The 13,668-nt window shown below is 36.4% G+C and overlaps 1 protein-coding gene across 21 annotated transcripts in view; it reads left to right on the top strand.

Annotated features, from left to right (window-relative positions):
* TIAM1 (TIAM Rac1 associated GEF 1) overlaps positions 1-13,668 on the top strand; it is a 354,474-nt gene that overhangs the window by 241,632 nt on the left and 99,174 nt on the right. For all 21 annotated transcript variants that reach the window (XM_069074990.1, XM_069074987.1, XM_069074981.1 and 18 more), the window contains one exon: positions 682-854. In XM_069074990.1, the coding sequence (XP_068931091.1) occupies positions 682-854 (173 nt within the window). The remainder of the gene's footprint in view (positions 1-681; positions 855-13,668) is intronic.

The following is a 13,668-nucleotide window of genomic DNA, read 5'->3' as shown; positions in this document are numbered from 1 at the left end:
CAGGGGATCACCTTCACTACAGTAGCAATCTCAATAGGGCTTATTTTTGGGGAAACACGGTAGGTGACTCAGTGGATAGAATGTTGGGTCTGGAGTAAGGAAGATTCTTTGTGAGTTCAAATCCAGCCTCAGACACTTAGTAGCTGTGGACCGATGGCAACTCACTTAATCCCATTTGTCTTCATCTGTAAAAAATGAGCTGGAGGAGGAAATGGCAACCCACTCTGTCTCTGCCAAGAAAACCCAAAATGGGTCACGGAGAGTTGGACATGACTTTAAAATAACTGAACACAATCTTTATGATCTCCCTTTTCAGATTAGGAAATAGAGGTCAACTGAGTAAAAGGCTTTATCACAATTATTCATCAAACTTTTTTTAAAACACCAACTAAGTCAGGCTCTGAGTCCAATGTCATACCATTTATTAGTTTCAGTTCCTAAAATAGAGCTTTAGATTCACCCCATAGCAAACCACCTTTCTATCGTACCACATTCCTCTTTGGATTTGCTATTTGATTTTAGCCCCCCAAAATTGAGAATCAATAGCAAAGTATGATTTTTAAGCTTTTGCTTGCTTTAGTTGGGTTCTACTGTTGATTTTCATATTGCATTGACTTGCTATTACATAAATCATTTATTTTCAATCAATATATTGAATACTTCTGATCTTTTTTTTCTTAGGATGCACATTATTCTTCTATGAGAGTGATGGGAGGTCTGGAATAGACCACAACAGCATCCCCAAGCATGCAGTCTGGGTGGAGAACAGTATCGTGCAGGCAGTGCCTGAGCACCCAAAGAAAGACTTTGTTTTCTGCCTCAGTAACTCTCTTGGTGATGCATTCCTGTTTCAGGTTTGTCTGTTCCTTTAGTCTGAGAGAATTTCACAGCTCTGTAGAAAATGGTTCCCTAACATGCTATTCCTTTCTTTTACTAAACGCTTCCCTCATATACAACATCCCTTCTTTTTACCTTTTGTTGAGTTTTTTTTCTTTTTTCACCCTCTACAAAAAAAGGAGGTAAAAAAAACCCCTAACAACAAAAGCTTGAATTCAATATCTGGAATTGGCATACTCTCCTAGTGGGGTCTAATTTCCAAAAACTGACTTATTTGAGAGAAGATATAAATGAGGTGTATATTTGATCCTTTTAATATTAATCACAGTGTGGGACAAAGCACTATGGGTTCCATATTATACATGAAGAATTTCTGATTGCTGTGTTTCATTTCACATTTTAAGGAGGTGTGACGTTTTTAGGTATCAGAAGGGTAAATGTACAAAAGCTTGAAAATGATTGGCCCTGTGCTCAATCCCTCGTTGCTAATTTATGATAGCTTTCTACAAGAGGCTTGAAGATATTTCAGTAACATTGTTCACAAGATTTAAAAAAAATCATTTTTGTCAATACAATCAACAAGGTTAATGAAAAGAATATCTTTTTAAAAAAACTAAGCAACCAGAGTACACTGATTTGCATGTGCTTTCTCTTGAAATAATATATCTCTTTATATTTTTCACATAATGAGAAATTTTCTTTTCTCAGTGGTGAATTCTTTTCTCTTTTTTTTTTTTTTGGTGAATTCACTTCCCCTCATATTCTCCCTTCTTTACTCTGTCCTGCTGTTTTATTTTCTAGTTGCTGTCTTAACATGAGAGGCAATAAACTATTTTTATTTATTTTTTTTTTTTAAGCAAGTAAAAAAGGGTTAAGTAACTTGCTCAAGGTTACACGGCCAGTTATTTCTGGGTGTGGTGCTAAGTGTCTGAGCCTGGGATTCGATCTCCAGGTCAAAACTATTTATATTTAATAGCTATCCAAAATTACCCATGGGGTGGCCCATGGTGTCTTCACTAGGGTCACAAACCTGTCTTCAGCCCTAGAAACATGATGCCTAGTCAATGTATATTTTATTTTATTTTTTAATATATATTTTAAGTGAGATTCCCTTGAACCCTTACTTTCTTGTTTCCTGCTCTTGTGATTGATATTTAGATCATTCTGAAGCACCACATAGAGGTTAGGTGCTATTTTATTAGACTTTTGTATTTCTTTTTTATATTTCATATTTTATTTCTTTTAGAAAATTATAATTTGCTACTTCATTTTCCATCAAATGCACATGTCAATAAGACTACAATGAATGACATACATGTGCATGTTTCTTATAACATAAAACTTCATTAAAACTTCTGGCATCTTGTTATGGCAAAATTTCCATGGAGAAAAAGAGCATAAAATGAACCTTTTATGGGTAAATTATTGTGTTCTTAGTTTCCATGAATCCATTTTATGCTTCACACAGGATGGTACCCATAATAGAATGTGTGGATCTTTTTGGTTTTTATTTCTTAATATTTATGTCACTTTCTTCCCCTGCCCCCCATTTTCTTGCTTTTCAAACTAGTAAACATTTTTTTCTCTCCCACATCTACCTACTCCCCAGTTGAAAAATTAAAAAAAAAATTCTTGCATATTCAGTCAAAACAAATGTCCATATTGGCCATGTCCAGATCTATACATATGTGTATCTCTGTTCTCTATCTTGAGTCTGTCACCACTTTCTTAGTTGGTGAGTAGCAAGCATTCTTCATCATCATCATCCAGAATCATAGTTGATAATTGCATCAATCAGAGTTCTCAATTACTTGTCTTTACAATGTTGGTATTGTTTAAAGTGTTCTTCTGGTTTTGTTTAAGTCTGCATCAGTTATTTAAGTCTTCATCAGTTCATTCAAATCTTTTCAGATTTCACTAAAACTATCCCTTTTGTCACTTTGATAGTATTCCATTATATTAATATACTATAATTGTTTAAGCTATTCCACTTCATCATTCACCTTCTGAATTTGGGACTCTTATTCTTATTCCTCCACTTTCCCAATTTGCTTTTATTTCTCTTTCCAGTTTAATATATTTCTCCCCCAAACTTTTTGTTTATGTTGTATTTTACCCTCATTTTGCCTAGTTTAGAGGAAAATAACATTGGAGTGATGGCCACTGCCTCTACCCTTTCTTCCTGGTTTATATAGCCTGCTACTTAACAACCCTTATTTTTCCTTCCACTAATGTTTTTCTTCTTTTTCCTTTCTTCTTTTAAGATCATCAAACCATAACAAAACAACTCTATGACCCCTAATTATTAAGGTCCTCAGGCAACAGTTTCATTAAAACCCTTTATTAGAATGTAAACACTTCACCTTGTATAGTCCCTTCTTATTGCTCACTTAGATTTACCTTTTTATGAAAAGACTGCTGCCAGTCTCAGCTGGCTGCTCCCTCTACCTCTGCAGTATCCTATTTCCATTGGCGAATCCTTCCCAGAACTTCCATCTTGAGGAAGGGCCCAGACCAACCCTGACCCGTTCTTTTCACCTCTTCCATTTTCAGCTCCCTCTTATGTGTCATCTTCCCCATTAGAATATAAATTTCTTGAGGGCAGAGGTTGTTTCTCTTTTTGCTTTTTTTTTTTTTTGTGTCCCCAGTATTTAGTTCAGGTGCTTAGCACATAGGAAGCCCTTAATCAGTGCTTTTTGCCTTGATTTATCTTGATGTAACATACATTTCTCTTGACTCCTGTGTATTTCATTTCTACTCAATTCTGCTCTTTTCATCAGGAATGCTTAAAAGTTATTAATTTCATTTAAGGTCTATCTTTCCCTTGTAGGATCATTACTCAGTTTTATTAGGTAAGTTATTTTTGGTTGCAAGCTTGTATCTTTTGTCTTTTGGAATATTATGTTCCAAACACTGCTCCTTTCTAGTGATAGCTGCTACATTTTTTGGTGATCTTGACTGTGGCTCTTTGATATTTATACTCATTCTTTCTGACTACACGCAACACTTTTTTCTATGGCCTATAAGACCTGGAGTTTTGCCTACAGAATTCTAGAAGTTTTCATTTTGGAACTTTCTTTTAGGATGTAACTAGTGAATTCTTTCTATTTTCACTTTATTCTCTGGTTCTAAAACATATACGCACTCTCCTTTCATGATTTCTTGAAATATGATATCCCGGCTCTTTTTCTGCTCTTTTCAGATAATCCAATTATTTTCCTTCACTTAGTGATTAATTTTTTTTAGGCTGGGCTTCACATTCCAACCAGTCTATAGGTACAGGGACTGCTTACACACTTGATCCCACTTCTGACTGACACAGGAGCATATTCTGCCTTGACTAGTTTGCTCCTCCTTAGGCAGCCTGGTGTTCCCCTCCCTGCCCCCACCTGGTAGCTCACCACTTGATTGATCATTGATGATGAACCTAGTACAGACACCCTACTCAGCCAAACCCATTTCAGCTCAGAGCTCCTGAACTTGAGATCTGCTTAGACTCAGCCTCCCTATTTGCTGAGCTTACAGCTGTGTGCTATCATACATAACTACTCTAATTATTCTCCTACTCCTTGACCTCTTTTCTAGGTCAGTTATTCTTGATAGTAGATACCTTAGATTTTCTTTTCTTTTTTCAGATTTTTGACTTTGTTTTAACATATCTCATTGTTTGATCCATTCTAATTTTCAAGGATTTCTTTGCTTGACTGAGGTTTTTCACATTTCATATGAAGGTACTAATTCTTCTTTCAAATCTCATCTCCAACATTCTCATTTCTTTTCCAAGTGTTCCTTTTAGGATTCTCATTTCATTTATGTCATAATTTTTAAACTCTTTTTAAAACTCTCACTTCATTTCTTTTAGGAATTCTAGCTGACCTTGTGTCCAAGCTGTGATTTCCCTTGAAGCTTTTCTTCTTGTTGTTTGGAGTTATTTTCTCCTTTGGGGTTTGTGTCTTAGGCATCCATGAGCACAATAATAACTTTTTATTTGAGATTCTTTTGTTCTTTACTCATTCTTCCAGTCTTACTTCCTGTGTCAGGACTTCATCGTAGGATCGGGCATTGTACCCTTGTGAAAACAATATCAAGACCTTTCTTATTTCAGTTCTCTGAGATCCCACTGCTGTTTTCTCTAGCTGTTGAGTGCTGTGTTTTTCATGAATCTCTTAAGGCATCTCAGGCCAGGGACCCAAAAACATTCAATCAACATTAAATGGTCTGATTTAAAGTCTGATTATTTCCTTCCCTCCCTCCTCTGGACTGAATTTGGCAGGCTTCTTATTCTGGTTTGGGTCTGTATGACACGGAGTTGCCCCTAGCTGGAGCATCAAGAGACTACGGCTGGTCCTAGATGCTGTTGGCTAGCTGAAAGGCTGTGCAAGTTCAGAGCAGCAGGGCTTCAGACTCCCTTCAGGGGAAGTGCAGACCTCAGACGAGGCTCAGAATGGAATCAGAGATGCCTCTCTTAGGTCAGGGCTGCACAGCTGCTGTTTCTTTCCATTCCTGCACCTTACCCAGTATATACCCACAGACCAGGTCTGAGCTAGATGAGCTGGATGTGCCATCACTTCACTCCTAGGACACAGCTAAGGGTTAGCCTCATACCTAGCCCCAGGTAGCCTCCGAAGTCCATGCTGGGTCCCCAGTCCAGTAGAGAGTACAACCAGTTCTGTGCCATCCCCTGTTCTTGCTTCCTATAAAGTTAGATCCAGATCCTTTGTCTCCATGACTGCTCCTTGCCCTAGAACACAGATTAGGATCAGCCCCTCACCTAGCTCTGTGGTTAATATCGACACAGATGTTCTGTGACTCCTCTTCCTGTTCCCTAGGTTGGAAAAATGACTCACTGAATTTTTTCCTTGGATTTCCCAATCTCTACTTGCTCTGGTGCTGTTCGGTTTTGTGTATGTGCTTAAAAAAAATCAAACATTTACCTTTTATTCCTCCAATGTTCTTCCCCCATGAAAAAACAAAAATAAATATGGAGTCAAGCAAAATAGATCTTGTTGGCCCTGTTGAAAAATGTGGGTCTCATTTTGCACATGTAGTCCATCATCTGTTGCTCTTCTTAGATCTTTGTTGGAACAGTTGTAGAGAAGATCTGGGCTCTTCTCTTTCTTCCTATTCTGTCATCATGGCTGCTCTCCTACATACAATAGAATTTTTAAAAATGTGCATGTGGGGAAAGGGGGAGAAAAACTCTATGAATAATATATTTCCTCTCCAGTAGGAAAGCAATCATAGTTGTTGAAATAATATATAGGTAATTTAAACTGCAAGGATTGGTTCAGAACATACATAGTTCCTACAGCTTGTTTTCTATGTCTCTGACAGTATTACTCAGACACTAATAATGTATACCTTCAAATTTATCCATAAAAAATGAGATTCCTATTACTAAGAAAAGTAATAGTGTGGGAATAAGTGATAAAACTACATCAGTAGAAGAGAAATCATATTTTCTGGAAAATGGAGTATGTGTACACATATATTCTATGCATTTAAGCTATCTAATATTCAGTTTTTCCTACTTAATCCTTAGATACTACACACCTCCCATATGATAGGGTGTACATCTAGTTCCTGTCATGCCTATATAATTCCATTACTTTCAGATGTCATATAAATTACCAGAAAGCTCACTGCACTTTGCTCCACCACATCTTATTAGTTCCTATATTTATTTCTTGTTTGCATGTTTACTAGGCAGAGTGAGCCAGATTTGGTAGAAAATAGTTGATTCCCTAATGGTTCTTAAGTGTTTAAAAAATGTTTAGCAAATTCCTTGAAGATTTGTTGTGTTCAGTGCTATCAAAAGCACAAGATTTGTCTGTGAGCTGAAAGATCCTTTATTAAAAAAGAATTTGGCGTTGCATTGCAAATGAAGACTAGATCACAGAGCCTCACTTACTAACTACATGTTCATTTGTTCAGAGTTACAGGATTCTGATTTATAGTGGTATGGAGTTCTGCCTTGGAATTTCTCTTGTTCCCAAACATAATGTCTGGGTGTCACGCTTGAGAGATATTTGCTAAACAAAAATGAGTTTATTTTGCCTGAAGAAGATATTTAAGACAGTAAGCCAATGCAAAGAAAGCAATTAAGGCTACATAGATAATATAGAATAATGAAGGATTACTATTGGTGTAGATAGCCCATGGGAGTTCTCATTCTCTTGAAATTGGTTGACAAATGAGTGGATAATGATATTGAAAGGACATCTCTGGTGAGAGGACAAAGCTTCTGATCATATGAATTCTGATTCATATGAATGTTGGTCTGCATTTTGTAGAAGAGGATGGAGGAGAGGCTTCTTTGAAGGTGAGAATTTAATTACCTTCTCTATGCTGATCATTTTCAAATCTACCTATCCTAATCCAACTCCTCTGCTAACCTCCAGTCTCACATTACCAACTGCCTTTGAGACATCTTAAATTGGATGTCCAGTAGACACCTTAAATTCAGTATGTCCAAAACAGAACTCATTAACTTTTCTCCTAAAGGCTCTCCCCCTCTTACCTTCCCTGTTAGTGTAGAGGACCACACAATCCTACCTATCCCTCAGTCACTCAACCTAGGAGATATCCTGGACTCCTTAGTGCCCTCATCCCCCATATCCAACCTATTGCCAAGGTCTGTCAATTTCACCTTTCCAAAATGCCTCCTCCTGTCCTCTGACCCTGCCACCGCTCTAGAGTAGGACATCATCACCTCACATCTGGACTATTGCAATAACTTGCAGGTGGGTCCTCCATTCAACCACCGAAGTGGTTTTCCTAAAGCTCAGGTCTGACCAGTGGCTTCCTTTTGCCTCCAGGATAAAATACAAAATGCTCTGTTGGCATTCATAGCCTTTCATAATCTAGCTCTCTTCTACTTTCTGGTCTTCTTAAAACTTACCCCATGACTTATGACACTGGTTTCATAACTGTTCAACAAACAAGACATTCCTTCTCTTGGTTCCTGGCATTGCTGTTCCCTGTGTCTAGAATGTTCTCCCTCTTCAATTCTCTCTACTGACTTTCCTGGTTTCCCAGTTAACATCCTATCTTTTACAGGAATCCTTTCCTAACCCTTCTTAATTCAAGTGCCTTCTCTTTGTTATTTATTTTGTATTTATTCTGTACATAGCTTGCTTTGTATATATTTGCTTGCATGTTGTCTCTCTCATTTGATTCTAAGGTTTGAGGGCAGGGACTGTCTTTTGCCTCTTTTTGTATCCCTTGTGCTTTGCACAGTGCCTGGCAGATAGTAGGCACTTTATAAATGTTTATTGATTGATTAAAAAACTTATAATGCACAAGGATCAGAATAAGGACAAGAGGCCTATAGAGCCATATGTAGATACATCTAAATACATGCATGCATGTATGAATTCTCTAACAGGTAATGTCAGCTTATTTTCATTTACAGTGGAAGGATGGAACTTGAAATAACCAGAGTCCATAATGGTAAACATAGGTTTATATACAAAGTGAAAAGATTCATCTGGTCGTTCTCCAAAACCTGTTCAATTTTTGAACATCTATCTTTAATTGTTAGAAAATTCTTTTTTGTCTTGAGTTGAAATCTATTTCCCTTATTCCATTCACTTATTTTATTCTACTTCTACCCATTGGAGCAAAATAAAAGAATTTAATTCCTTTGAAAAAAAAAAAACTACCACAGTTTCCCTCTTCTGTGAGTCAAACATGCTCAATTCCTTTAATCTACATGTTACGGAGCTTTAGGATCTCCTGTCTTCTTGGTTCCCCACTTCCAAATGCTGTCTAGTTTATTCTTCTTCTTCTTCAAGTATTGTGACTAGAAATGGACAGAGTGCAGTTGATGTGGACTTACCTGTGCAAATTTCAATAAGATTTTATGTTCCATAAGCTAAATACTACATTTCTATCAATGTATTCTGATTTTTCTTTACTTTTGTTGTTTTATTTTGTGTATTTTTATACAGTTGACTGACACTGGGAAAAAGGTCAATTAAAATACTTCAGGTCTTTCTTTCATGGGCTGTGATCAGACCAGATTTTCTCCAGCCTGTAATTTTATATCTAATTTTTCAAGCTTACATATAGGGCTTTGCATAGTATTTCCCAAATATTAATTTTACTGATATCAAATCTTTTTTTCTCCATCCTGATTGTTATTCTCTATATTATCTATGTAGCTTTACCAGCTTTTCATTATTTCTTCATTTGATAATGCTTGTATGTCATTGTACAAATCACTGGTAAGAATATTGAATATGGGACTGAGGATAGAACCCTAATGGCTTTAAAAATGCTTTGTCATGACTGACTTTGATAGACTTAGCCCTTCTCAGCGATGCAAGGACCTAAAACAATTCCAAAAGACTCATGATGGAAAATGCCATCTACATCCAGAGAAAGAAGCTATGGAGTCTGAATGCAGAGCGAAGCAGACCATTTTCTTTTTTCGATTTGTTTTGTTTTGCTTTTTTCTTTCTCATGGTTCCTCCCCTTCATTCTAATTCTTCCATACAGCATGACTAATATGAAAATAAGTTTAATAGGAATGTATATGTAAAGCCTATATCAGATTGCATGTTGTCTTGGGGAGGGGGAGAAAATTTAAAACTTATGGAAGTTAATGTTGAAAATCAAAAATAAATTATTTAAAAAATTTTTATCATTAAATCTAGTTGACCACTTGCAGATTTATGTGTTTGATATAAATAAGGATTATGCATGGAATGAATTGCCTTATTGTGATATGTTAGTAGCATCCTTTTTCTATTTCTTTGAAAACATATTATTATAATTACTAACTATATACTACAACCTTGCAGCACATGGAATTTTAGATTGTGTAATTTTCAGATAATACTTAAATGTATTGTCCAAGTTTGTTTTCTAAAATATAAAAAACTCTTTAACTAGTAAAAACTTCAAAGGTGAGAAATGTAAAAAATAAAACAATTCAGAAGAAATAAAACAAATTAAACTTAAAATGATAGAAAAAATGAAACTGATTTAACAAACCACATAAGTAAACCATCCTTCAAATTCAAGCAATTTGTTTGAATAATTACTTTTCTTCTTTAGGTGCTGGTTTTTTTTTAATGTAGTATATTTTGATTATTCTTGCATTATTAATACATAGCACCATAACCTTCAGAAAGTACTTTCCTTACTATAGCACTACTAGATATCTCTATTTTATTGATTAAAAAAATAGATGGTGAGTGGATTTAAGTGAATGGTTGGTTACATGGCCAGTATGTAGAAGAGCCAGATTTTTAACCATGGTCTTCTGATCCCAAATTCAATATTTCTTTCAGTACATCATGCTATTTTTAGAAACTGAATTTAGCTAACATTTTATGACTCTGTTGCTACTATATTTCTTCTAGAACATTTTTAGCACAAAAATAAATTTCTTATTCCTTGCCACTTACCCAAATTATTGATTAAATGAAATCAATATAGATAAATCCAGACTGTATTTACTTCAAGGACTTGTGCTTCCTTCAATGTGGGTGCTTCCCTTCATTGACAAAGAAAACAGTTCCTCTGGAATTAAGGAAAGGGTTTGTGTTCCAGATTCCCTATGGCCAAAAAGTTCTTTATCTTCTAGCCAGCCTTTTGATAAGCTTCCCTGAACTTAGCTATGAAATTTGTATTTAGACAATGTACTCAAAGGCTTTCCAGGTTTGTAGAAGCTAATAGAGCCTTTAGTCCTTTGTCATACATTTTAAGAACCTGGGTCCACCTTTTCTCCATAATGAAGCTTTATAGCAGAACTTTAGTGGAGAGAAATGGGAAACTGAATTTAAATAATTAAGTTGTCAGTTTCATCTTAACCCTCAGATGTACATTCTGTTGTATACAAATGCATTTTTTATAATTATGCTTAGACTTTGCCAGTAGTTTTATTTTTTTATCTTCACATAGTATTTATGGTATTATTAGAAGACCTAGAAAATGATAAAACTCCCCATTTCTGCCTATCTCTCATTTTCTCACTGAAAAGTGATGAGTGGTACAGAATTCCAGAAGGTACAACTGAGAAATATTTGCCCCTTCATGCCCTACTGTCAGGCAAGAGAATTTATTTCAATGAGACACCCTTTAGTAGGCATAAAGGCCCTAATTAAACTTACTCTAAAGAAGATATTATAAGATTACTAATTTCCTGAAGTGGATTCCAGAGGAATTTATGGATTGGAAGAAGTGATGTAAAGCATTTTTGTCAAATGAGAAATTCTGCTATATATGTGGTTGATTTGTTGACTCTGAAACCTTAAATAAAATATTCCAGAATACTGTTAATTGCTTAACTAGTTATAGGGGCAGCTTGCATTCATGTCAGCATAGTTTATTCCCCTGAATAAGGACCAGTTTTGTTGGAAAGATATTCTAATGGATTGTGTGTTTCTGGAAATTGATTTAGCCTAAAAATAGAGATTGGCACCAACTGCTGCTTTATTTAGACAGACCAGCAAGAACAAAAATTGTTTCTAATGTAACTGCCTTTGATGACAACGTCAGGACGAGGTAATATTTAACTAAGTTTTAAATAGTTATGGAGTGCTGAGGTAATTCTAGGTAAAGAAGCTAAAATTTAAAGAGCTTAGAATGTTGAGATATATGAATTGAACATATTTCCATTAACCCTTCTTTTGGAGAGGAGAGAAGAAGAGGTCTTAAAAATAATGAAATTGGACTTTTGATAAAGATGGTGGAATAAAACATAACTCTGCTAAGGATCCCTCAGTTGTATTAAAAATGTCAATGATGAAGGGGCAGCTAGTGGATGGAGCATCGGCCCTGGAGTCAGGAGGACCAGAGTTCAAATCTGTCCTCGATCACTTGACACTTATTAGCTGTGTGCCAAGCCCCTTCTCTCTTCTGCTACCATCACCACCCTGACACAGGCCCTTATCTTCTCATACCTATGTATTGTAATAGCCTGTTAGTTGGTCTCTCTACCACAGGTTTCTCCTCACTTCAGTCCATCCTCTATTCATCTGTCAAAGTGATTTTCCTTAAACACAAGTCTGACCTTGTAACTACCACCCTGCCCTCGCCCAGATTCAGTAAACTCCAGTGGCTCCATATCACCTCCAGGATCAAGTATAAAATCTGCTTGTTTGGATTTCAGAATTCTTTATAACCTGGTCCCCTTTCTATCTTTCCATTCTTCTTATACCCCACATCCTTACCCAACTACATACTCTTCAGTTCAGTGATGCTGGCTTTGTGGCTCTTCTCTGAACAAACTGCTCAATTTCCTGATTCCAGATGTTTTCACTGGCTATCCCCCATTCGTGGAATGCTCTCCTACCTCATCTCTGCCTTCTGGCTTCCCTGGTATCTTTCAAGCTCCAGTTAAAATCCTTCCTTCTACATTTCCCCCATTAGACTTGGAACTCTTTGTGAGTTGTTTCCCTTTTTTAGTATTCCCAGCTCTTAGCACAGTGCCTGGCATGTAGGTGCTTAATAAATGTTTATTGACCAAAACCACACACTGATTCTTACATGATTCCCAATTGGTAGTTTTATGTTTGTTTTGATATGTTTGATTTCATTTTTGTTGTTAATCAGTGCTTTACATTTATACCCTTCTGTTTCTCTTAAGAACATATTCATCAATTAAAGGCATGAGGTTGCCAAGTAGTCTACAAATAAGGCTTGAATTTCTCAAGTCTGAACCATTTCTGTGTCATCCTCCTCATGTCTGCTTTTGCATTGAAGTTACTAAATATCAAAGAATATGTTCACTTGGTTTGAAGGACCTTGTCAAATTATTATTCTACTTATTAATCTTCTGAAGCAGATACTGAATCATAAGCTGCAATTACCTTCATGGTAGGCTTTTTGCTTATGCTCATCGTGAGAACTACAAGATACGATGACCGAGTTTTTCATAAAATGTTTCTTATTACTTTTGAAAACACAAAAAATAAACCAGCTGTGAATTTTCTTATTTGCCTCTTCAAAAAGAAAAAGCCTGTCCTTTTCCTAAACTTCAACTTCCATATGTTCCTATTTCATTTATTGAGAAAATGTCAATTTTGTTATATTTCCGTTTTTTCCAGTAATATGTCAACTCATAGGGGCAGCCAGGTAGCACAGCGAGTAAGAGTACCGGCTCCAGTGTCAGGATGACCTGGGGATTGAATCCCGGGCTCAGACACTTAGACCCACCCAGAAACACCTGGCCGTGTAACCTTGAGCAAGTTACTTAACCCCAGTTGCTTAGGGGCGGCCAGGTGGCTCAGTGAGTAGGAGCACTGGCTCCAGTGTTGGGATGACCTGGGGATCAAATCTGGGCTCAGATACATAGCACCACACCCAGAAATAACTGGCTGTGTAACCTTGAGCAAGTTACTTAACCCCGATTGCTTAAAAAAAAAAAAATGTCAACTCAGTTTTCATTGGATGACACTTTCATATTTTGAATACTAACAATTTAGTTAGTGCTTACAGGCTGTTTTAAAACTTTACTAGCCTCTGCCTTTATTATGCTTCTTTATCACTCTCTCAATAGAAGAAGGGGGTTACATGGAGTTTAGGGTCATTTGAAATTGTTCTTTGTTCCATGTGTTACCATAACCAAGAATTCATCACTGAATTCTTCTAATCTACTAGTAATGCAGTCAGTCACTCAGCTCATATCAAAGCCTCCCCAGCTTGGTAGAACCTATCCAGCACTTGTCCTCTACTGCCTTCCAAGACACCACAGTCTAAAAAGGCTTCAGGGACCCCTGTAAGCTGCATTGAGCCATCAAAGGATATTTGCACTTATACTTACTAGTTTGAGCAGCTTCATGATTTAGGATCTTTAAAACTCCAAAGCCTGAGTTCATA

This window comes from Petaurus breviceps, unplaced genomic scaffold, assembly GCF_028583685.1.
Source record: "Petaurus breviceps papuanus isolate PSGF00001 unplaced genomic scaffold, PetGlider_PUasm1.0 90897, whole genome shotgun sequence".
Taxonomy (NCBI): domain Eukaryota; kingdom Metazoa; phylum Chordata; class Mammalia; order Diprotodontia; family Petauridae; genus Petaurus; species Petaurus breviceps.
The sequence above is the reverse complement of the archived record's forward strand: the minus strand, read 5'-3'. Positions and strand labels throughout refer to the sequence as shown.